The sequence below is a fragment of the Hydractinia symbiolongicarpus genome, chromosome 7 (genome assembly GCF_029227915.1).
Source record: "Hydractinia symbiolongicarpus strain clone_291-10 chromosome 7, HSymV2.1, whole genome shotgun sequence".
NCBI lineage: Eukaryota > Metazoa > Cnidaria > Hydrozoa > Anthoathecata > Hydractiniidae > Hydractinia > Hydractinia symbiolongicarpus.
Window position 1 is genome coordinate 20,932,369 of NC_079881.1, and position 24,385 is coordinate 20,956,753.

The 24,385-nt window shown below is 36.3% G+C and overlaps 6 protein-coding genes across 6 annotated transcripts; 2 read left to right on the forward strand and 4 right to left on the reverse strand.

Annotated features, from left to right (window-relative positions):
• Window positions 1-9,354: 9,354 nt before the first annotated feature.
• On the reverse strand, window positions 9,355-12,999 carry LOC130648621 (uncharacterized). Its single transcript, XM_057454676.1, has 9 exons — window positions 12,898-12,999; window positions 12,499-12,564; window positions 12,126-12,180; window positions 11,969-12,030; window positions 11,638-11,793; window positions 10,980-11,531; window positions 10,660-10,839; window positions 10,358-10,556; window positions 9,355-10,244 (listed from the first exon to the last, which is right to left on the reverse strand). Exons 1-9 carry the CDS (start codon window positions 12,997-12,999, stop codon window positions 9,865-9,867), a joined length of 1,752 nt encoding a protein of 583 aa, XP_057310659.1. The 3' UTR covers window positions 9,355-9,864.
• On the reverse strand, window positions 12,301-15,814 carry LOC130649446 (uncharacterized). Its single transcript, XM_057455720.1, has 7 exons — window positions 15,682-15,814; window positions 15,513-15,588; window positions 14,975-15,305; window positions 14,676-14,873; window positions 14,139-14,569; window positions 12,499-12,564; window positions 12,301-12,383 (listed from the first exon to the last, which is right to left on the reverse strand). The coding sequence occupies exons 3-5, from the start codon at window positions 15,144-15,146 to the stop codon at window positions 14,523-14,525; spliced, it is 417 nt and encodes a 138-aa protein (XP_057311703.1). The 5' UTR covers window positions 15,147-15,305; window positions 15,513-15,588; window positions 15,682-15,814; the 3' UTR covers window positions 12,301-12,383; window positions 12,499-12,564; window positions 14,139-14,522.
• Window positions 15,815-17,560: 1,746 nt separating this feature from the next.
• LOC130648622 (uncharacterized) lies at window positions 17,561-18,478 on the forward strand. Its single transcript, XM_057454677.1, has 2 exons — window positions 17,561-17,878; window positions 18,054-18,478. Exons 1-2 carry the CDS (start codon window positions 17,686-17,688, stop codon window positions 18,476-18,478), a joined length of 618 nt encoding a protein of 205 aa, XP_057310660.1. The 5' UTR covers window positions 17,561-17,685.
• Window position 18,479: 1 nt separating this feature from the next.
• On the forward strand, window positions 18,480-19,405 carry LOC130648623 (uncharacterized). Its single transcript, XM_057454679.1, has 2 exons — window positions 18,480-19,208; window positions 19,355-19,405. Exons 1-2 carry the CDS (start codon window positions 18,480-18,482, stop codon window positions 19,403-19,405), a joined length of 780 nt encoding a protein of 259 aa, XP_057310662.1.
• On the reverse strand, window positions 18,855-20,742 carry LOC130649444 (uncharacterized). Its single transcript, XM_057455718.1, has one exon. The coding sequence runs from the start codon at window positions 20,387-20,389 to the stop codon at window positions 19,592-19,594; it is 798 nt and encodes a 265-aa protein (XP_057311701.1). The 5' UTR covers window positions 20,390-20,742; the 3' UTR covers window positions 18,855-19,591.
• Window positions 20,742-22,741, reverse strand: LOC130649445 (uncharacterized). The gene is made up of 2 exons (XM_057455719.1): window positions 21,041-22,741; window positions 20,742-20,960 (listed from the first exon to the last, which is right to left on the reverse strand). Exons 1-2 carry the CDS (start codon window positions 21,556-21,558, stop codon window positions 20,747-20,749), a joined length of 732 nt encoding a protein of 243 aa, XP_057311702.1. The 5' UTR covers window positions 21,559-22,741; the 3' UTR covers window positions 20,742-20,746.
• Window positions 22,742-24,385: the final 1,644 nt, after the last annotated feature.

Below are 24,385 nucleotides of genomic sequence, written 5' to 3' on the forward strand. Positions count from 1 at the left end.
TCATTGGCTTCTTCGACGGGGTTACGGGATGTGGTGTTGGCAAACTTCATCTTCTTGGACTTGCCTGGGATGTGGACGATCTTGAAACGGTACATGAGTGTTTTCTCCATGAGGTATAGTAACCGTGGGTTTGATATCGAACTTAGTTCTCTGTCGTTCAGTATCCTAGTCAGCGGTTTGTGGTCGACCGCTACCGTAAGATTTGGGGACCCCAACACGAACATTTGACAACGTTGTAGGCCGTGGACAACTGCTAGGGCTTCCCCCTTCGATTGGGGCGTATCTGCTCTCAGCGTCGTTCGTGAAACGGGAGCCAGCGAAGACTAGTTTCCAATGGTCGTCTCCACAATCCGGTTTGGAGGATCCCTGACATCACAGTGCTTCTGTGTCAGATCGAAACCTATTCCTGTTTTTGACCAGTCTGTTGTCAAACAGGTAGGGCGTTGTGGTTCAAATGTTCTCACACCGTCTTTAACTAGTTTGATAATCTTATTCTTGGAAGCTTCGAAAAGTTCATCTAACGTTTCGTCCCAAAAGAATGTCTTTGATGATAGTATTTGTCGAAACGGTTCCATGATCGGGGCCTGAGCAAAAGCGTATGCGAGTTGGTTGACTAGTCCAAACCAGGATCTCACGTCAGTGACACATTTTGGTGTTGGGAAGTCCTTGATGGCGGAGAGGATTTTCCTAAGCGGGCGGTATCCGTCTTCGAATAGCTCAAAACCAGCGAATTCGACGACTGGTTGACAAAACTGAAATTTATCTTTGTTGAACACAATGCCGTTGTTGGCGCACAGAATTAGATAGTCTATTGTGTGCCAGAAAGAGTTTTCGATGCTGTTGTCCCAAAGAAGTGTATCGTCAATAATTCTTGCGGATCGTGGGAATCCTTGCGTGATGTCGTCGAATCTCCGAGTGTACGCGTCTCCGGAGACGTGGTATCCCATAGGGGCACGGCAGTATCGGTACCGGCCCCATTCTGTGATGAACTCTTGGTGGATTCGTGGAGCGGTAAGCTGTGATATCCGTTCCATGCGTCTATTACGGTCCTGAGGGTTCTCACAGGGACAGTTGATACGACAATGAAGGGGCTTGGTGTGTGATGTGGTTCTCTGAGAGTGGCATCGTTGAGTTTTTGCAGATCGACGGTGCGGCGAGGGTCTCCGTTTTTCTTGGCGGTTACGACCATGCGTGCACACCATGGTGATGTTGTTCCTTGGGGAACCTTCTCGATGATTCCTAAGCGGACGTCTCGATCCATGTCTTCTTTAACCTTCTGTTTCCAGTGATGTGGGACTGGGATGGGTGTATGAGCCGCGTAGGGGGTCGCGTCTTCTTTAAGGTGTAGTCGGACGGGTTCTCCTGTCATCGTAGGTAGTTCTTGATGAGGGCATTGATTGAAGGCGGAGGAGTTGAATGTGTTGAGGATCCATTCTTTCAATTTCGGACTGTTCTCTGGTATGGGCTCGAAAGGGATGTCTTTCGGCCGTTCTGGTGGTGGCCTTCTCTTGAGGCAGTGGCACTCATCGGCTGGAGATTCGTCCGTAGTTAATGGGCCGTTCCTTTTACCAAATTTTGTGTGTGTTCGTTCGATGACGCTGATGGAGACGTCGATCTTGGGTGGCTTCTCAGGTTGGATTGGGGCGAAGGAGTCGCCCTTCCACTCCATGTGGGAGGGCAAGGCTGCATTTGCTAGGGTCGGTTGTTCGGATGCGGGGCCAGACGAAAATCCTCAGCGTTTGCGAAGGCGAAGGATGATGCATCTTCCGGTTGGCTTGATTCACCTTGGTGTGGTTGGGCGGTTTCTACTCCTGTGGCGTGTGCTTGTGAGCGGTTGGATGTGTCTTTAATGCACACGGCACGGAAGTGCCCTCGAATACCGCAATGACCACAGTTCTTATTGAATGCTGGGCAGTCCTTCCGCGACATGGTTTTCCCTTCGTGTGACGTACGACCGCAGCCCTTACATGGGTGGATGGTTTTGCCTCCTTGTTGTTGTTGCTGTTGCGGGCGTTTGTTTTGGGTGCGTCTGTAGGTTGATTTTGATTGGTGCGCTGGTACAGTCGGTGGTGGGAGGGTTCGCCCTCATGAGATCAGTTGATTGTTCTGTTGACTCCAGTCATTGCAAGCGTTCTATTTTGTCTCTCAGCGTTGGTAAGGATGCTGTCTCGGAGAGGATTCGGGACTGGTGTTGTTGGTTTCTCAAACCGAACACTAGTTGATGGGTGATCATTTCCTCTGCAAAGCTGACGTGGTGTGGTTCTTCATGGTTTTCGCATGCTACTTTAAATTTGCACAGGATAGCGTACGATCGCAGACGGGCGACGAATTGTGTAATGGTTTCGCCGTCCATTTGACAGAGTCTAAAAAATTTCATACGATGGACTTCTTTGTGAGTGCCTTTTACGGCAACACCTTTAATAAAGTCTAACAATTGATCTTCTGTAGTAGTGTTCAATGTTTCCGTGGCGATGTATTCAAACAGCAGGCGGTTGCCGTCTTGGGAGCATGCTCTAAGTTCTAATCGAAGTATATTAGCGTCAGTTATAGCTGTCATGGTCTTATATCTCTCCCAAGAGTCTTTGAAGAGTTCCCATTCTTGTTTGTCGGTGTCGGCGTTGATCACCGGTCAGTCAGGGGATTTCGTCTTTACCCTTGGTTGTTGGTGTTGGTGTTGTTGGGGTGGTGCAACGACATTGTTTCTTAGCTGTGCGTTTTCAGTTTGGAGAGTTGTGAGTTGGGTCATTTGTTGCTCCATAAGCATAAGCATACGTTGGATTTGTTCTTCGGTAGCCATGGTGGCGTCTGGTGAGCACGGCTGTTGCAAGCGAGAAATTTAGAATCAGCGCATGCGCCATTTTTAACCGTTTACGGGCTTTAAAAATGTCGCATTAAAATCAAAACAAACATAGCATAAAAGTTCACTGGATACAAAATATGGTTGGTTTGTCTACGTGGAAGTTTGAATCCATAACTTTCATTATTTGTTTTCGAATTTAGCAGCAGTTTACCAGAAAAAACACAACTCAAAGATGGATAACATTTTTGCTTGCATGGAGAGTATACCTAGCTTGATGGTTGAAATACACAAGTCAAGAGTTTTCCAAAGTTTGGATGAATTCTTATCGCACTCTACAATGTTGTCAGGAGGGATTTTGAAAATTTTGTGACCACTTCAATTTTTTTGGCTGAGAAATTTCAATTTCAAAATGCCCAAAGTTTCAGTTTTATGAAAAGATGTTAGACGTTACCAATTGGGCAAATTGAACTTTTTAGACAGGTACATAGCTATACAAGTAATATCTAGCTAAATATATAGTTAAACATTCTTTAAAAAGTTCCTTTTCTTTACTTCTGGTTTTATTCCCTGTGCTTCTGGACTTGTTGTAAGCAAATGTTGGTTCATCAGATACCGCAAACGTTCTACCGGATTTTTGACATTGCTGTATCGGATTTTCATGTGCTTAAAATCGTGATGCAAACTTTCCCCTCCTTGTTCACCATAAAATCCAAAGCCAGCTTTCCATTTTTTAAAAAAAGGTATCATGTGGTATTCCATCATGTGTAATTTTGGGCTGATGTTTGTATGTGGCCAAGTTATTCGTAGATAACCCAAGAAATTTTTGATCGAAATATCTAAAATATAAGTTTCTAAATAAATTTGCTCTCTCATATATATATATATATATATATATTCATCTAAATATGTTGTGATAAAATAACTAACCCAAATTTGCTATTGTATCATCATCAAGGTGATGCGAAGAATTGTAAATATTGTGACAAGCCGCAAATTTTTGAAATAGAATTTCAAACTTTTCACATTCTTCTGTAGCCTTTCCATGAATTTGATTTTTTCCCACATAAGTCTCAACAACATCTGGAATGCTTCTACATAGGATTTTTATGTTTTCGTCCTAAGTGAATCAAATTGAAATTTTTGCAAGTGTCCTCACAGACAAATCTCTAAAAAACTTATGTATATAATCTTTATATACCTTTAACATTTTGTGGCAATGATTTCCAATGAAGCTTTTGCCATGGTAAGCTTGACGTTGTACGCCCAATTTATTTAACGTAACATCTAATGAGGATGCACAAAGTCCAACATTATCAGGCATTTTAGTTTCATTTCTCATGTTGTCTCTTCTAATTGTGTTTGTTGTTATTGTAGATTCAAGAATCTTCATTGTCATCGCTGGATACCACTGCCCAATGAATTTCTTCCTGAAGTGACTCCAAGTTTTCCTCAGCTTAAATAATTTTTTCTTTGATCGTCAATAGTTGCTTCAGATGTTCAATATAATCGCCATAATCAAGATCAAGAGAAATGTTTGTTTTCGCAAGCTCAACAGCTATGTCTATGTCTATGGTGTTGCAAAAGTGTTCTAACATGTTAAAAATCTTCAAGTAGACGCCCAAAGTAACATGTAAACCAGGGATGGAAACCTAAATTTAAGTTATATATGTATATATAAATATCCTTTGAAAGAAAAGTGAGAAGTATATAATAATCCCAAAGACCAAAGATTTGTACCTGGTCGAGTGGTATACTGAAAAACATTTCTGCGATGACGTTGTTGCATTCTTTTGCTTTCAATGGATCTCGACCAGTTTCGTTAAAACGTTCCAAATCCTCTTTCAAATTGCTTAGTGTCCTGGGCCCATAACAAGTGTCTCGTGTGTTCATTTGTTCAGATGTAATTAAACACCAAAGACAGCTGTGACGACCTAACATTTAAAAAGTATTATGCATATAAATTTTGATTTATTCCACCTTTAGGGTAGAATTTTTTGCTGGTAATTAACTTCGCGAGTCGAAAAAAAAATGCATTGTGCCAGTATTTTCGCGAATGGCAAACTCTCAAAATTATATAATTAAAATATTTACACTAAAGGTTGGATTCATACAATAAATTTTTTGTCATTATATTGAAATGTTTGAATATATCTGATGTTTTTTAAAAAACTTTCTCAACCTACCATTTGCTCCTGTTAGCCCGTACATGGCACAAAGAAATTCATAATCCCCATAGAGAAAAACACGCACACATTTTTTTCCCATTTCAGTGTTTGCAACATTCTTATCTGCGCTTTGAATCGATCCAAACAAAGTCGAAGGTTAAACAAGCGATCCTTAGCTTCGAAGGTGCTAAAAACAACAGTGTTTTCCTTTTTGTTTGGGTTTCTAACATTAGCTATTTGATATGCCATTTTAAATGTTGTATCGCCATGATCACCACCAATTTTAAGATGAACCTCTCCTTCAGGAATAAAGCTAGGAGTAAATATTTGTTTGTGCATCTCTCTTAATCTCTGTAGTATATGACCAACAACATTGTAAAGATAAACCCAAGGCTTTGGGACAATAGATATTCTCTTGCTGCCCTTGACCTTAACATGAAGTGGTGCTAACTCTGCTTGCAATCCTTTCTGTACCCAATTGTTTGCTGTTTCTCGTACAATTTTTTCGGATGCCATTTTGATGTCAAATGTTCGCAACCATCTTGAAATTTCTCTCATTTGGTTCCAGGGTAAATTGAGGGTTGACTTCATTGCAGCTACATGATCAGGTGATATTATAGTCCGATTTCCCCATTTTGTCATGATCTCTTGCCTACTTTCAGCTCCGATTCCTTTTATAATTGAGGCTGTTTGAGCAACAAAAGCATCTTCAGTATTACCAGATACCAATTCAATTATATTTTTAGCTCTTTTGCTTCGGTAAAGCAAATTACGTTTGCATGTGACACTGGAATCTTTACGTGGCATTGTTATTGGTGTTAGGGTCAAAGGCTAAAATATATAGATTTGTTATTTATGTGATTAAACTTTTTGAGCCTAAAAATTTTGAGCTGACCTTTTGCAAATAGGCAAATTATTTAGGTTAAATCTTGACATGGATTTTCTGTTTTGCTTTGCTAAATTGTATTTTTGATTATATAGGACGAACAGCCAATTACTAATATGAGAAATCGTAAGAACAATATCAAACGAAGATCCCTACAACGTGAATGTAAGTCCTTGATTTTTTATTATTTTAGCTTTCTCAAATAGAAATATGTGGACACACATCTTTTTAGAATACTATTAGACCTTTATGTGTTGTCTGCAAGTTCCGGAGAATTGCTTTAATCTTTTATTGCTTTGTATTCTTTATTTTGTTTTTTAGTGAAGAATGAAATCCACTGGCTGTTATTGTTATTGTTTATATGACCAAAGATTGCAGCAAGCTTTATTGACATTAAGATAAACAATAGGCGAATGCGTTAGCACAAGCAGAACAAGATTAACAAATATGTTCTTGCTTAATTAGTTTTCTTATTGACATTTGGTGTAGTATACTTATAAGATATACTTATATATGTATTATAAGATGGAATGTAAATATCTACGCAAATGTTTATCGTTGTCTTGTGTTTAATCCCCTTCTAGACTGCCTTTATTTCAGAAAAGCCAAAGATCTTTTGTTAAAATTATTCTTTTATTTGATTTTCGAGATAAATTGTTAGTCGCATTTGATGTGGTACTTTAATATCAGATTTTTATTTCATTAAGAGGCAGTAGAAATTTATATCTGTGGCTTTTACAAAACATTAAGAATTGGCAGGTCAGGAGCAATCCATACACAAAAAAAATTAGCTAACATTTGCGAAAGTACCTTATCAAAGTATTCAGGTGAGAATTCTCGATTTTAGAAGCAATCCATACATAAGAGATTCGGTTATTTCGGTAAAGCGGGTCTCTGATAAACATTTAGAAAAAAGAGCTCCTGTTTCAAAAAGTACTCCATACGTAAAAGATACGATTGTTTCGGTGAATTAGACTTTTGATAAACATTCGGGAAAAGGGTCCTGTATCTAGAAGCAATCCATACACAAGACATACGATTGTTTCAGTAAATTAGACTTTTGATAAACATTCGGGAAAAGGGTCCTGTATCTAGAAGCAATCCATACATAAGACGTACGGGTGTTTCGTTAATTAGACTTTTGATAAACATTCGGGAAAAGGGTCCTGTTTCTAGAAGCAATCCATACATAAGACGTACGGTTGTGTCGGTAAATTAGGCCTTTGATAAAAGTTTAGATAATGCTTTTGTCGCGTTCAATATTGACAGGAAAATAAAATTTCAGAACAAAAATCACCAAATTCGGCACTTGTCCATAGCATTATCAGTTAAGCACTTCATATTTCTCTCGTTTCGTTCAATTTTGACAGAAAAATGAAATTTCAGAACAAAAATCCCCAAATTCGGCACTTGTCCATAGCATTATCAGTTAAGCGCTTCATATTTCTCTCGTTTCGTTCAATTTTGGCCGGAAAATAAAATTTCAGAACAAAAGTCAACAAATTCGGCACTTTTCTATGACAGTATCAGTCAAACGCCTCATATTTCTCTCGTTTCGTTCAATTTTGACAGAAAAATGAAATTTCAGCACAAAAGTCAACAAATTCGGCACTTGTCCATAGCATTATCAGTCAAACGCCTCATATTTCTCTCGTTTCGTTCAATTTTGACAGAAAAATGAAATTTCAGAACAAAAATCACCAAATTCGGCACTTGTCCATAGCATTATCAGTTTAGCGCTTCATATTTCTCTCGTTTCGTTCAATTTTGACAGAAAAATGAAATTTCAGAACAAAAGTCAACAAATTCGGCACTTGTCCATAGCATTATCAGTTAAGCGCTCCAACTTTCTCTCGTTTCGCTAAATTTTGGCCGGAAAATAAAATTTCAGAACAAAAGTCAACAAATTTGGCACTTGTCTATGACAGTATCAGTTAAACGCCTCATATTTCTCTCGTTTCGTTCAATTTTGACAGAAAAATGAAATTTCAGAACAAAAATCACCAAATTCGGCACTTGCCCATAGCATTATCAGTTAATCTCTCGTTTCGCTAAATTTTGGCCGGAAAATAAAATTTCAGAACAAAAGTCAACAAATTCGACACTTGTCTATGACAGTATCAGTTGAATGCTTCATATTTCTCACTTGTTTATAGCATTATCAGTTAAGCGCTCCAGCTTTCTCTCGTTTCGCTAAATTTTGGCCGGAAAATAAAATTTCAGAACAAAAGTCAACAAATTCGGCACTTGTCCATAGCATTATCAGTTTAGCGCTTCATATTTCTCTCGTTTCGTTCAATTTTGACAGAAAAATGAAATTTCAGAACAAAAGTCAACAAATTCGGCACTTGTCCATAGCATTATCAGTTAAGCGCTCCAACTTTCTCTCGTTTCGCTAAATTTTGGCCGGAAAATAAAATTTCAGAACAAAAGTCAACAAATTTGGCACTTGTCTATGACAGTATCAGTTAAACGCCTCATATTTCTCTCGTTTCGTTCAATTTTGACAGAAAAATGAAATTTCAGAACAAAAATCACCAAATTCGGCACTTGCCCATAGCATTATCAGTTAATCTCTCGTTTCGCTAAATTTTGGCCGGAAAATAAAATTTCAGAACAAAAGTCAACAAATTCGACACTTGTCTATGACAGTATCAGTTGAATGCTTCATATTTCTCACTTGTTTATAGCATTATCAGTTAAGCGCTCCAGCTTTCTCTCGTTTCGCTAAATTTTGGCCGGAAAATAAAATTTCAGAACAAAAGTCAACAAATTCGGCACTTGTCTATGACAGTATCAGTTAAACGCCTCATATTTCTCTCGTTTCGTTCAATTTTGACAGAAAAATGAAATTTCAGAACAAAAATCACCAAATTCGGCACTTGCCCATAGCATTATCAGTTAATCTCTCGTTTCGCTAAATTTTGGCCGGAAAATAAAATTTCAGAACAAAAGTCAACAAATTCGACACTTGTCTATGACAGTATCAGTTGAATGCTTCATATTTCTCACTTGTTTATAGCATTATCAGTTAAGCGCTCCAGCTTTCTCTCGTTTCGCTAAATTTTGGCCGGAAAATAAAATTTCAGAACAAAAGTCAACAAATTCGGCACTTGTTTATGGCATTATTAATTAAGCGGTCTAGGTTATTGCACAGCATTTAAAATAGGGTAATGTAGACAATAAAGAGAAAACATTTTTTTAAAACATGCATTTCCTCAGTTATCGCCAGCTAATGCAATATTTTTCTTCTTAAGGAAAGAAACCTCTTTCTTTTTATTCCAAATATGTATAAAAAACTGTAAATAAGAAGTTAATTGCGTTTGTGACATCAGTTTCGCAGATGTCTTAATCTTCTGCATAAACGAGTTAAACTGTTCACAGATAGAAGAGTTAACGGCTTCAAATCTAAGTAATCCATTGTAACGGAATGCTGATGAGCAACTATGCGTGTAGCCATGAAACACGTCATGAAAGAATGGGGATGTTTGCAATAAGCATACAATGGTGCTGCCGGATCTTTGCGCCCTTCAGATCCAGGAATAATATGAAAACCAAGGCAATGTCCATGTTTTGGGCAAAACCACAAAAAGAGATACGAAGTACCCTTTTTGCTAACTTGTAGAAATTGTTTTTGACAGATTTCATCTGACGTGTCGTCAAAATTTTGCCGATCTTTAGTGTCCACTGGGAAACTTCGTACTTCTCGCAGCTGCTTACCATGCTCTGTGAAATAGTAAGCACTCCAAACCGAGGTGGATTATAAGTATTTTCCAATGGAGCAGCAGCAACCGCGTCATTATTGTCTTCGTGTACTTTTTTTACTAGGGTGCAGCAATAAAAGAAAAGTTGGATAACATCTGTTCCCGGTTCAGTCACAGACAGCAACGTAGCGATTTCGCAGTTGTAATGGCGCATTTTTTGTATAAAACTGATTTTTAATTCGTCCGTACTAGAATTTAGTTCACATAATTCTAGAAATGCCATAAATTCGTCACAAATTTTTAACGGGATTAAGGCATCGATGCATGAATCGTAGGATAACAGTTTAAATACTGCCACATACGCTTGACGTAATCCAATCGATATTTTCTTTTTTTTACATTTGTTGGTGCTTCCTTTGTTGCCTTTTCAATCGGTTCGACACATAAATTTTTGAATGTCAAACCAATCTTAGTGCCATCACATGCTAGAAACGGGGAAGGCCCATCACATCCAGGACAAAGTTGACGAAAATCGATACGCATTCTGGATGCCCAGCCAAAAAACCAATTAATAAATGTGTTAACATTCATGAAGTATGAGTCAAGTATTTTACATTTTTCTTGACAGCAGGAAACAAAACCGCTAAATGTCATTTTTGAATTGACAACACTGTCAACAAACTGCCAACCTACACGCAAAGAAAAAAAAGCTCTATGAAATAACTTGTAAAATAAAATAGAAATTTCTTTTATACACAAATGCTCGCAAAACAAATAAAAAAATATGAATGCTACTTTGTACCTAACTCATATCCAGCACAGGTAGCATGTGACAATTGAAATATCGAATCACTCGCACCATCCCATCGCTTTGAACAATTGTTGAGTAAACAAGTCCGACGGTAAATTTTACATTTTCGCACACCTCTGTCTGTAAATAGATTGCTATAGTGTGAAAATACAACAACACCGTTTTCATTTTCAGAGGAAGTCCAACCAGCCTATATAAGAAAAATGATTATTAATGGAATAAACACATAAGTAGTAACATATCAGCACACAAATGAACACATGAATACTTAGCACATCAGATAAAATACTTACTTCACATTTGTTTGAACCTATGTCGGGAACAAACACCAGTTCTGTCAAACCTGTACTCCATCGTTTTCTTACGTCGTATATGTTTTTTTCGCTATAACGATTTACGTCGACTGTTTCTTGACTCGGAGAAGACGGTGCAAAATTCCACAGTCCAGTGTCAACATCAAATACCTTTCCCCACTGCAAATAAATAGAAAAATTAGACTGATTTATGACAGGAAAACAGAGTGATGTAACTGTATAGTTGCAAAATAACTGAATAAAAAACAATTCATTTGGTTAATTTAATTTACAAACTTATGTTCAACAAGATGTCTTACATCGGCCTCCATGAGTGTGTAGTCCTCTTCGACATCTTCATGTAAATTATCCTCCTCTTCACTATTTACATCAAGCTCTTCGCAAGAGAGGCGTACTTGTTGAGTATAAAACGATCGAAACGCAGACAAATGAGGACAAAGTGCAGCATTGCTCGAGAGTCGCTTGATATCTCTACAAGAACCTTGCTCCCGTTGACATCTTGACGAATGACACCTTACGATAGTCTTTCCGGTTCGAGATACATGAAACAATGTCACGAATTCAGTTTGAACACCATCAACCGCTACAGAGAACTTGTCAGTGCCGTCCTTTGAGGGAAGTTTTAACACTTTAACTTGATGTAATTGTTTCGCTTCTTTTAATTTTGACATATTGACGAAGGATGTTGAAACTTCGCCGACATGCAATTCCTTCAATAATTGGCAATGACAGCAGGTAGATGTTGTAGCATTTTCGTTTGGCGAGAGATTTGTTGAAAATGTTAGGCACGTACAACTAAAAGTGCATTCTTGTGCTATTACTTTGACAGATGCGTGAACAAACACAGTGGGCTAAACAAAATTTCAAATTAAATTTAATTTTTCGCAATTGTACAAGCATATGTGCAAGCATATTTACAAGCATATGTCTACATGATGAAACATGACATGTATTTACCAAAAAGTCGCCAGATTCGCAATGATATGCATACATGGTAACGGTTGACTCAGTTTCTGTTAGCACACGCCAAGCGATTGTTCTTTGCCTAAATAATTCCCCACAAAAATACGAGTACAGTGACGGTTTCGTCTGAACAACTGTACCAAATGCAATCTAAATTACAGAAAAAGAATACTTAAGTATTATTCAACTTATATATCAAAGGACTCTCTATATTACAAAAGCTCTCTATTTCTAACATTTTCTCTCTCTCGAACTTTATGTATTTGGAACAAATTTCCTTGTCCCTAGGAGACTTTACTGTAACAGTAAATATTTTTGTACTTACCTCTTTTTCAGACAAAATCTTGTTATTAAATCTTGAGAAGGTAAATGTGTAGGTACATCTAGCTATAAACAATATAGCATAATCAGCAGTACTGAATTTTGGAAATAATTGAAAGAACATTTTTGGCACAGCTAAAAGATTGAAAGGGATATAATACATACCTGACTATCATCGTCACAATCATTGAGTTGAGTGTCAGTATCGTCTTCAAACTAATGATTCAAAAAAGAATATAAAAATTGAGTAATAACATCATATAGAAACATTATTAATAATCGCTAGCATTTCAATTCATTGCTTGTAAATCTTTCTTGGACACAAATAATTATAAATTTGGGTCAACTAAATTAAATAAAACACTAATTGAATTTACGGTTACAGTTCTGCCTTCGCTTTGTGTCTCCTTTGCCATAGCCTAATTTAAAAATAGAAAGTATTTATCTGCGTAGACATAACTACATTTATTAACTTTAAATCAAAAAACAAAACAAATGATATAGTGTCATTTTTTTAATTTTTGTCCCACTAACCTTGCAAGGCAATTCAACAATTTCTCCACCCATTTCCTGCAAAATACCATTTAAAGTTGCCTGCACCTAAAAACATTAAAAACAAACAATAACTTAAATATAAATATAGGACTAAGGTCAAATTCTTTGAATGCATCAGAGATCCTTTACTTTAAAGGAAGAAATTTTCGCGAGAATAAACTTTCGCGAACGAAGACATTTTTGATTTTTTTATACGTACCTAATTTATAAAAAACGTGTTTTTTATACAAAAAGCAGTTATATAAATGACAGCTGATTTGAGAATGTAAGTTTTTCTTTCGTTTGCACTTTTTCAAAACACAAAATAAACTATATATAAACAAGTTTTACAGGGTAAAGCTTTTCGTATTAACGAGTAACAAAAATATTTGTTCTAACAGTGTCATTGTTCATCTTCCATGCTTTCAAAAGCGTCAAAAGCAGATCTTTCCCACACAAAATCACAATCCTCATCTTCGTCGTCTTCACCGCTATCGTCATTTTCGTCGTCGTCGGCTCTTTGGATCGAATTTAGCAGACACCTCTTTTAGACAAAATCGAACGACAAATCATCTTTGTCATCACTTATGTGTACAACATTCTTGCATCATGTCTTCGACAGAAAAGATTTTAAAATTTTCTTCAGCTGTAAGAGGTTTCCATTATTATCAGAGATTATGGTTCCCAAGAGAAAAAGAAACACTTAATTGCTATTATGAACAAGACAACGCATTTGATCTGTTTGCTATAAAAACCGAACAGTGCGATTCTGGAACAACAGTGGGACACTTACCCAGAGAAATTTCTAGGATAACAAAGTTTATTCTAGACAGGGGTGCAACGATTACGGCTACTCTAACGTCAACAAATTATCGTCGATCTCCATTGGTTCAAGGAGGATTGGAGTGAGAATGCCAGCTACAATAAAAACCACATGATTTTGGATCGTTATAAAGAATTGCTGAATGATTATTATATCGAACCAAAAGATGAAGAAATTCTCGGAAATTTTCAAGCACTTTCAACTACTAATGCTTCTCCACCAGAAAAAGAAACTGCTCCGAAAAGAAAGAAGAAAAAAACCACAACAAACGTCAATGAGAATATCCCGGACATAAGGGTTATGTTCCGTCGCCAACAAAAAAATCACAATAAACAAAACAGGGACGACGCCAAAGCCGAAACAGTAATTGTAATAGATTAAACAAAACAAAAAGAAAATTTTTAAAAGATATCGAAAAACTGTTTACGTTATTACTTCCTAATGCTTTCATTTTTTAGAGTGAGAAGTGCCATAAATAAAACCTTGCACATTTTTCTCAAACTTTTCCCTAATAAGGTATTTGTTATGTTGCAAAAAAATTTTTTTCGCGGGAATTTATTTTCGCGAATCAAGCATACTTGAAAATTTCGCGGGAATTTATTTTCGCGAACGACCCCTTTTGATTTTTTTCGCGGGACTTTATTTTCGCGATTTTGGCCAAAATTCGCGGAATTGCGAAAATTTCTTCCGCGAAAATTTCTTCCTTGAAAGTAGCAGGAGCCTACTTGACAACAGCAGCAATAGGGTATTAATAAGCTATGCTGGGTAAATATTAATAATAAAAAATTACAGAATAAATAATTGTACAACATTTTACCTCTTCTGAAGAGTATCCAAGGGCCTCACACAATGCACTATCAGAGTTAGGTCTTTTTATACCAGTACTCTGACGCCTTGTTTTTGTTTTGTAATCAAAACATACTTTTCACCAAGAATGGTTTTAAGACATGCAATGACAACGTTGTCTTGGCCATTATACGGCTTCTAGGTGAGCCAGGAAACCAACGTGAGCTAATTGAAAAACGCTGTTCAAATTTTATGGCGTTGTTATTTTTACCATACCAAATCCATTTATGAAAATTAGGGAACGAAGACAAAAACATTAGTTGTTCTTCTAAAGATAAAACTCTATCATCAGTTGAAGTAACTAAATCAAAGTTTGGTATAGCAAATGCTTCTTGAGGATTAGATCTATATAGTTTCAACTGCGATTCCCAGTCTGTGATGCTATCAGTTGAAATAAAATACCTGTGCATAAAATTATAATTCATCTCAGTGTATTACACCAGAACTTCCAAAGGAAAAAATTATTTTGCAAATAAAATTATATATATAACTATTGCAAGCTACTTACCTTTGTTTACTATGCCCACAAGAATCCAATTTATCTTCCCAATTTTGTCTTTTTTGTAACACCATACACACAACCAAATCACAATCCACTTTTCATTCACTTTTTCTTGGAGTAAGTTCGACATACATTGAGCAATACCAGTAGAAGTACGTTTATAAATTTTTCGAGAGAAGTTTTTGTATTCCTTCTTTGGCTTCTCTGAATACAAATAAAATGTGTAGATTTATTGTTGGAATAACAAACAAAGGCTAAAATACATAATAAAACATAATATTTAGAACTATATACTGAACTTATACCTATTCGTCGACTTGCGTATAGGCCACAAGCACGTTGTTTTTCCACAATAACGTCTTTTTCTGTATAAATATTGTATGGCAAAACATTCCATGCATATCTTTCCTTAATCATACTGCCCATGACATTTAGGTAAAATCCTGAAAATGCTCCAAATTCAAAATATCTTGCCATTGTTTGTAGCCAAAGAAAGAAGTGTGTCTTCAGCAGCTAACATACTGCAAAATGACTTGAAATATCCATTTCTCATTTTTTGTGTAAAGTCAATTTCCAAAGCAATACCATCTTGGCATTTTTTGAGACAATTTAAAGCATTTTTTATGTACTCATCGCCTAAAGTATAGGAATATAACGAAATATTAAGCAGTTATATATTTTGATGAAATTCCTGAATGCCAACATGACAGTACGTAAGCATCTGAATTAACCCATGTAATATAACTCAAACAATAAGTACAATTATAATACAATATCAATAGTTATAGTGAGTATTAAAGATAAAATATGAAAAGATAATCAGACATCATTTATAAATCATACTTTGCTTTGAAGTCATATCCATTGTTTCATCCTCAATATTCGATTGCTCAGCACTTTCATGATTCAATATAGTATTCTATTTTGTAAGAATATTAGACATACATGTACGCAATGTGATACTGTAACTAGCTATACATAAAATAATAAAATTAAATTTTTAGCCACAAACCTGTTCATTTTATAATGAAATCATATTGCTTGTATTTTCAGCATTAACACTGACCTGAAATTAGGAAAATGTACCATTAGTTACTACTACAAAGTATGACAAAGGATAAACTCGATGACCAATAAGGATGGAAAAAGGCAGAAAGGGTCAACGAGCAAATGCATAAAAAAGGCGACCATGTATAAGAAAAGTGACATGCTGTTAGTGACGTTGTGGATTGTACTACTACTACTTCTGCTTCAAGATCACATGGGGGTGGAGAAGTTTGAAGATTATCCATCTGGCTAGATATAAAAAGCGAAAACAAACAATGCTACAATTTAGAAAAATTAGCTAGCTTTGTGTTTCTTCTTCTCCTTTTTAACTACCGTGTGGTTTAGGGGTCTAGGGCGAGCTAAATAAGATAAGTGAACTGCCAGACCAAAAATTCCTAGACCCTCGATAGTTGTATAATTTTCTAATCAGTAAAGACATAATAGGCAAGAAGAAAGAGTTTACGTGGTGGGTGGTGGGAAAGTTTCTTTGGCATTTACAGATATTGCAAACAAAAATATGTGGTATTTTGTGGTATCTATGGGACGTAGGACTACAGTGTTTCCTGAAGGACTAAATCCAACCTCTAGCTTAAAATACTTAGCTTTGTGTAACATCCATTCTTCGTTCTTGTTTTGTTCCAGCCAGCTAGCACTTGCGGCCACTGTTGTTTACATTTTATGCTACCATTTTGATTGTATGATGTAATATTTTGTTCTAATTATAGCTATTTTATGTGGTATCAAGTGTATCATAGTCATAAGAAAAAAGATATTCTCGGTAATCATGTTGTCAAAATGGGGGTGGCCCGAGCGCCAATACACTAAAATCAGCAAGATGGCTGCCGCAGCCGAAGATTACGTTGGAGATGAAGATTTGGATGCTATTTTGTTGATACTTGAGGAGAATATTCTCGAAAATAATACAGATTTTACTGGAGAGTTCGAGGGAATAGTTGATGAAATCAATGATGAGGTTCCTGCCGCGGGATTTCAGTGTTCTGAGTGCGAAAAAGTATGCAAAACTCAACGTGGTTTAACCAGGCATCGTAATGTAAAACACGCACCCACAAATACTGATTCTGCCATTGCTTCGACATCACAAAATGTGAAAAAGACCCCTGAAGAGTTGCTACATCCTCTATACTTCAAGAAATATGTAAACGCTAGTGCATTGAAGCTAGCAAAGGATGAATGTTACTCTGAGAAAGCACGTGAAGAATTTGATGGCTACACAGTGACACTTGATGAGGCAAATGCATCATATGCTTATGTTCGTGACGTAATTGGTCAATTCAAGGGAAATGCTGAGAAATTTTATCCAAAATTTTACAAATGTATATCAGCAGATGCAGTCATCTTTCAGAAATTATCACGGAAATGTTCAGTTCTACTTGGTTGTGAGGTAGCAAATCATGTCTTGGCTCATATCACAGGTTCTATTGTGAAAGAAAACACCGTTGAATTTCCGAAACCATGTTACAGTGCCGAGGAAATCAATATCATAAAATATTTGAGTGGTTATGTCTTTTCCACAATGTACAGGCGATTGAGACGTTCAAAAGCTACACAGAGTATGTTGGGTGTTCCATGTTTGAACATACTTATAGTTGGCAAGCAATCGGCCGATGAAAGTTGCGAAAGTGATGTCCTAATAAAAGCTAAGGATAGAGGCGGTCTATGGAGTGTTACCCCAGAAGTTCATGCAATATTTACCGAAGTCTAAACATCATTTCGCGAATCAACAGCCAATTTTGGTAGACAAATAGACGAATTTCAATGTTTACATTTTTCAGCACTTCTGCGCATGCGCGGCTTGCCGTTAAAATCGACAGGCAAAACATTAGCCGCGCCTTCGTTCTTTCATAAGGAAGTTATCGAAGAGGGAAGACGTGTTGTGATAGTTAGAGAGAAAAAACTTAAAATTATTTAAAATATTCGTCGTAAACGTTGAAGTACTGATTGTGGAAGGATGCCTGATAGTTGCTGTGTACCGAATTGTACGAACAGACGCAAGAAAGGCGATGGAAGTGGTGGTTTTTTTCGAATTCCTTCGAAGAAATACCCAGACGTCAGAAAAAGATGGTTGACTGCGATTGGCAGGGTGGATTGGCCAGAACAGCTAATTGGAAATGCTAAAGTATGCCATCTGCATTTCACATCTGGTATGTATATTCATTTCTCTTGTCCATAAACGTTTGAAACTCCCTCTTCCCCCCTCTGGGTGAGGCCTCCCTGTCTCGTATTTACTACCGCACTGAGATTCTTTCACTCCCAGTAAGTCAATGTTTTGCACATCTAGTCACTGTGAATATATGGAATATTCTATTCTTTTTGTAGGAAAAAAATCAAAGGACCCACTGAGCCCTGATTTTGTGCCATCAGTTTTCCACCGAATTGGGAAAAAAATGAGTGAGGAAAAAAAGAAAGAGAAACAGGATCGATTCCAACGTGCACGTCTGAGAGTTAAGCAGCGCTCAAATCTTCCTGTTGTGGAAGAGCCCAGTGAAGTTTTGGAACCAGAGGAGGAAGAGCTAAGCCCACAAGATATGGAGATTGAAAAATTAAAACAAAAAGTGACAGAAATAGAGAATGTTGTGAAAGAAAAAGAAAATAACATCAAGGAAGTGACTCGAAAATACTGTAGCATCCAAAATGAACTTGTCAACAGGATGGCTGAAATCCATCAGTTAAAAAATAAAAACAATTTGTCAAGAAAATTCCAACTAAATTATGGACATTTGAAAAGTCATTATCAAAAATAAAATGAAACGTATCAGCAGAATATTGACACCGAAAGATCACCTTGTTGTTGTCCTGGTAAAATTGAAACTTGGCTTGTATAACAAAGATATCGCTTTCAGGTTTGGAATTACATGCAAAATGGTCACCAAAATTTATCGAAGCTTGCTTAAAGTATTATCAAAATCTTTACTTTTTTTAATTGTGTGGCCTGAGAAGGAAGCTATACGTAAGCATGTGCCGAAGTGTTTCAAAAAGTACTTAAGTTGTCGCTGCATCATTGACTGCACTGAGATATTCATACAACGTCCATTAAATCTCAATGCCAGAGCACAGACATGGTCTAATTACAAGAATACTAATACCATCAAGTATTTGGTTGCATGTTCTCCAACAGGAAGTGTTAGTTTCCTATCAGAAGGATGGGGAGGTAGAGTCTCTGATAAGGAAATAACAATAAAAAGTGGTTTTTTGGATTTAGTCGAAAATGGAGATCTTGTTTTGGCTGATCGAGGATTCCTTATCGAGCAAGAGTTGGCAACACGAGGCGTGGTATTAAAAATACCTGAATTTACCATAGGGAAGGAACAAATGTCAGCAATGGATGTAGATCGATCTCGAAAAATAGCCAATGTTCGAATCCACATTGAGAGAGTTATTGGACGTTTGAGAAAGTTTGAAATTTTGAACACAACCATACCTATCACTCAAGTAGATTTATTGGACGATGTGTTTATCGTTATATGTGCTTTGGTGAACTTGAACAAAGGCATTATATAACATACATTATTACAGAGAATTTGATACTTCGCACACAACTAACATATTGTTATATTATATTACATATATTACTTTGATATAATGTGACACACTATTTTTTTTTAATATTATTCTGACAGGTAGAACATAGCCAAGTTTTCGGTGCTCTTGTTATCTTCACACAAGAATAATGGAACCATTCTATGTCACATGAGCCTAAATTGTCACAACCAATCATAGGTGGGAAGGATGGTCTTCTGCATATGCAATACACCTTTTCTTATAACATACATTATTACAGAGAATTTGATACTTCGCACACAACTAACATATTGTTATATTATATTACATATATTACTTTGATATAATGTGACACACTATTTTTTTTTAATATTATTCTGACAGGTAGAACATAGCCAAGTTTTCGGTGCTCTTGTTATCTTCACACAAGAATAATGGAACCATTCTATGTCACATGAGCCTAAATTGTCACAACCAATCATAGGTGGGAAGGATGGTCTTCTGCATATGCAATACACCTTTTCTTCATTTAGTAACTTGTGATCACTTTTCCGAGTGACAAGCTCTGGTAACAAAACCTTTTCGAATACAATGGCCAGTTTTTCACGAAGTTTCCGACAAAATGGTTCATTTTTTGTAACCCTGATCAGAAAAGTATCATTTTCTTGCTTTCCTTGTGAAAAAACAAAGAAGTCACAATAATTCATTTTAGTTACTAACATTTGATGTTGTACTTGGAAGTAATAAGCATGATTTTTTTTGAATTTCCCAGCTTTATCAATGGGACAATTTTTATCGTTTCTCCATAGCTTCAAACTTTTTTTATATTTAAATGGGCATTTGATCTCAACTAAACTCTGACCATGACATTTGCACTTCACTAATCCATCAGGGCTTGCTGCAAGATATGGAAAGTTTGGATCAATATGAAGTCCAGTTGTGACAACTTGGAGATCAACATGGTGTTGTTTGACATGTTGTTCATATACTGAACGAGCTCTATTCTCCATTCTTTTCCCATATCTTGTTGCAACAACGTCAACAGGCTCTTTATATTGCATGATGGTCTCAATTAACGTTTTTGTTTTTTTCAAATCTGAAGTGAAGGCAAGTTTTGAAACTGAAGCTGTTATTCGCCCAGCTCGATGTAGCATCCATTTGTCGCTAAGGCTTTGAGCTTCTGTGAATTTTTTCAAGTTTTCAAACTGTATATCAAAGCACGAGGATTTGTATTGATTGTAATTTTTTTGAGCAATGTTATTTATTTCTATTTCATTTTTATTTATGGCAGCGGAGTCGTATATGTATGTCAATGGTTCAGGAAGAATGTTTTTTTCATTTTCATCCGCAGTTTCTGTTTCGCTATCATCATGGTGTGTTGTTTCACCTAAATCCAGACTTATATTTTTAAGTACAACTGCATCTGGAGCAATTTGACTGAGTGAAATCCACTGTTGTTTTTCCTCTTCTGTTACGAATTTCAAGGGATCCACTGATGTGAATCCTTTCAATTAACCTTCAAAAGGTTCGTCTATAGTAGGCAGGACTTCGCTTTTTTTTGGTCTTTTGAAGTTTATGTGCTTCAGAGGTGCAGGGTGTGCTCTTTTTCTAGATTTTTTCCATGAGCATAATTTGCTTGTGCAAGCTTTTTTGTTTAACTCCAATGTAGCACAAGCAACCAGTTTGAACAAAAGGGCAGCAACATGACTGCATGCCGAGCCAAGGCTAAAAGTAAAAATTTTATTAGTCACTTCAAAAAGAAAAAAAATTGTTAGTGAAGAAGGAAAGCTAATGTGAATTTTTACCCAGCAACGCAGGTACAATTTGCTGAAAGTACCCATCCACTTGTGTGTAAAATGATCCATACATCATATAGTTTTTGCTTTTGTCCTTGTCTCTGACTAGGTAGTACGGAGGATTTAATGTAGCAAAATTCAACGTCTTTCAAGAGGTGGCAATAAACATCTTGAACATGCCCAGAAAGATAATAGTTGTAAGCTTCTAAGGATTTAGAAGCTTTCAAAGATTCATTTGTAAATTCACTGGGTGTATGGATGAGATAGACATACAAATCCATATGCGTAACATCGGGTAGCAATGATACATCGTCGCTCCAATCTTCTCCCTTCAGTGAAAAAGGGTCGCGTAGGAGTGTTCCGTTGGCAAGCGTGAGTTTTTTTGAATAATGCTGTTTATCTTCACTTACTAATTTCGAGAAGTATTCGGTCGACATATTGGAAGTGAAGACCACGAGGCGGCCGCTTTCGTTTTGTCGCATTATACTCTGTACAACTCTTGGTCTGTGTTTATACCTCGCGTACATATTTTGGGCTGTATCAATTACCCACAAAAATTTCCAAGGCAAGGATATAAAAACGTCGCAGTTTAAAGGCAGCTATTTAGTCGAACACAATGCAGGACTTGCTTACTCGCGTACTCCTGGTGTGTAGGCTTGTAAAGCCGAAGTAATGGTCGAGAATAAAAGCCCGCGATGGAGAATATCATTAAAATCTTAGTAACGGAGTTCATAATGGTAGTGCAAGTTTCGATCGAAAGGTTTGTTTACTTTTTAAGCGATTTAAAACGATCGTTTAATAAGCAATTACCCTATTTGTTTACTATCTTGCCTGCCATTTTGCCTGTCGATTTGCGCAGAGGCTTGGGAACTGGTTATGTGACGTCACACGGAAATTCGTCTATAGACAGCAAAAAAATGGTATCAAAACTTATGGAAAATTCATACATTTTGTGTAATTTCAATAAATTGAGAAATATTTCTGCTGAAAAAGTTGAAAAAGAAATAGCGTTGAATTTGTTGGATCACTTGATAACACTTTACATCCGTGTGCGAACGTTTTCTTTGGTGAAAGATAAAATTGAACTACATAAAATTGCCTCGAAAAAAAAGAAGACCAGATCACTTCGAACCGAGATAAAAAAATCATCTGTATCACTGGACAAAGGTCATTGAACCTCTTATACAAACTAATTAAACGGCTATTTTTATAGCCACACACTTGAAAAAAGCATTATTATGGCAAATGGCATATAAACTTTATATTTTAGAAGGATACTGTATCCCAGAATTTCATATCTATGGTAAGGCACTTATTTTTTATTGCTGTTGTATAGAAAAATATGTTGAACTTCATCCCTATATATAGCAGATTTCGTGAATTTTGATTCTTTTCGCTTAAAATTTGGGAAGGAAGAAAATAATTTTTTCAATACAATGTTTCGCAAATGTTTTGAAAAGTCAAAATAATTTTTGGGGTTTTTCAGCTCTTGAAAGTTTATGTATCACACAAAAAAGATTTCTTTAATATTTTTCTAATTTTTCATTAATCGCTAAATTAAATCTCGTAAATTTCTGCCTAAGGTACTAAGATTACAGTAAAAAAGAAAATAAAGTAAGCTAATTTTATCATCGCCAAAAACCGTGAAACTGAAAAATTTAAAAATTTTTGAAAAAATACGTACCTTGTAAAAATAGTTCACTTTTTTAAATGTGTGGCTATAAAAATAGCCGTTTAATTAGTTCGTTGTGTACAAGTTAGTTCTTTTTGTTTCTTTTACGGCATGGAACAGTCTCAACATCTATTGTAGCGAGTATAGGGTCATCATTGCGGCAGTTACCAGCTATCGGTCGAAATAATTTTGATGTACGAATTGTATTGTCGTTGTAACCAAAATCCCTAAGTGAAGGATTATCTTTACGGTGTCCAATTGACCGTTGCTGGCCAAAATAATTTTCAAGTGGATCTTGACAAAATCTTTCGGTAAATACATAAGGTACATTTTGAGATAGCAAGTATTTTATGAGCTCAATACTGGAGTAAACGGTCAATTGAAGTCCCTCATAGGTTTACCAAGAAATAAACATATTCGCTCTAGCATTATCAGTATACTGAGCATCATTTCGGTCAGCGATAGAAATTTTCCAGTCGGTGAAGTATTTTAAGAAGGTATCAATCAACCATGTGAAACGTTCATCATCAAGGTTTTCATATGGTTTTAGAAATGGTTTTTGTTTTCTGACACATTCCACAGAATTTCTGACATTAATACAGTCAAAAAATTTGTCCAACATCCTGCAATATGTGGCCGTACCAATTGCATCCGGTGGACCATATGTCTGTAAAGCTTGAAATACAGATTCGCTCAACACTTGAGCTGAAAGTCGCACATTCATGACTGAAAAGGGTGTCAAAGAAATGTGTTCATTTGTAATTTTTGGTACCAAGTGTAACCCACAATCTAAATCATCATGAAAAAGCTTTGAGATATGATTCCATGTCAAATAATGACCGTCATTCCACATACTGCGAGTAGCACGGCCGGATAACGAATTAAGTTAACAGTTCCGGGATGTCTTAATCAAGTGCGGCGGGTCAGATATAAAATAAATAAAACGTTTCTCTTCTGCCATTATGTTCAGTGTACGGTATGTAACATCAATGTCAGGATTAAAATCTTCAACTCATTCCATGTGTTGATGCATTCGATACATAGTACGGTTTGGCGAGGCACCATCACTAGTCACTCCGACAACTTTCATACCAACATTGTCCTCTAAAATACCAACAGCTTTCCAAAACAACGGAAATAATTGTATTGAATTAGCATTTGATGTAGCAAAATTTGCTAAAGAAAATTTAAGAGGATTAACAATACTTTGGACCAGAAAAACCAAAACATGACTGGCTATATCTTCTGATTTTGATTTTGGTAAGGTGGCATAATTCAGTTCTGTGTCTCCCAGGTCAACAAAGCCAATTAAATCACCTGTGTGCTTGTCCCACACTAAATTCTCTTGGATTTTCATTTCGTCCATCAAAATTATACAATACTTTTCTATTTCTTGAAATTTAGAAACAATATTTGCGAGCTCTTTGATAACAGGTGGATTAAATCCTTGTTGAGGCCGGATGTAATTTATGTAATCTCTTAAGCGTCTACGACTTGGCAAAATTAAAAAACCTGTTTTATTTTTTTCATCATATCTGATATCATCGTATACCGCGGGTGATTTTGCTGCCAAGGCAAGACAATATCGGATGATCATTGGATGATATCTCACTCCTTTTTTTGATGTTGATAAATAATTTTGTTGTTCTGCCCAAAATTTTTTCATAAAAGGTGTAATTTTA

Excerpts from the sequence above, each read along its gene's own strand:
- LOC130648621 (XM_057454676.1), bottom strand. The coding sequence starts at position 12,999 with ATGACGATAGCGGTGAAGACGACGAAGATGAGGATTGTGATTTTGTGT. Across the intron at positions 12,565-12,897 it reads GGAAGATGAACAATGACACT|GTGCAGGCAACTTTAAATGG; the intron begins GTTAGAACAAAT and ends TAATGTTTTTAG. Across the intron at positions 11,794-11,968 it reads AGATTTTGTCTGAAAAAGAG|ATTGCATTTGGTACAGTTGT; the intron begins GTAAGTACAAAA and ends TCTGTAATTTAG.
- LOC130649446 (XM_057455720.1), bottom strand. The coding sequence starts at position 15,146 with ATGGCAAGATATTTTGAATTTGGAGCATTTTCAGGATTTTACCTAAAT. Across the intron at positions 14,874-14,974 it reads ATACGCAAGTCGACGAATAG|AGAAGCCAAAGAAGGAATAC; the intron begins GTATAAGTTCAG and ends ATTTGTATTCAG. Across the intron at positions 14,570-14,675 it reads TGTGGGCATAGTAAACAAAG|GTATTTTATTTCAACTGATA; the intron begins GTAAGTAGCTTG and ends TTTTATGCACAG.
- LOC130648622 (XM_057454677.1), top strand. The coding sequence starts at position 17,686 with ATGCCTGATAGTTGCTGTGTACCGAATTGTACGAACAGACGCAAGAAA. Across the intron at positions 17,879-18,053 it reads CCATCTGCATTTCACATCTG|GAAAAAAATCAAAGGACCCA; the intron begins GTATGTATATTC and ends TTCTTTTTGTAG.
- LOC130648623 (XM_057454679.1), top strand. The coding sequence starts at position 18,480 with ATGAAACGTATCAGCAGAATATTGACACCGAAAGATCACCTTGTTGTT. Across the intron at positions 19,209-19,354 it reads TTATCGTTATATGTGCTTTG|GTAGAACATAGCCAAGTTTT; the intron begins GTGAACTTGAAC and ends TTATTCTGACAG.
- LOC130649444 (XM_057455718.1), bottom strand. The coding sequence starts at position 20,389 with ATGCTACATCGAGCTGGGCGAATAACAGCTTCAGTTTCAAAACTTGCC.
- LOC130649445 (XM_057455719.1), bottom strand. The coding sequence starts at position 21,558 with ATGTACGCGAGGTATAAACACAGACCAAGAGTTGTACAGAGTATAATG. Across the intron at positions 20,961-21,040 it reads AATTGTACCTGCGTTGCTGG|CCTTGGCTCGGCATGCAGTC; the intron begins GTAAAAATTCAC and ends TTTTACTTTTAG.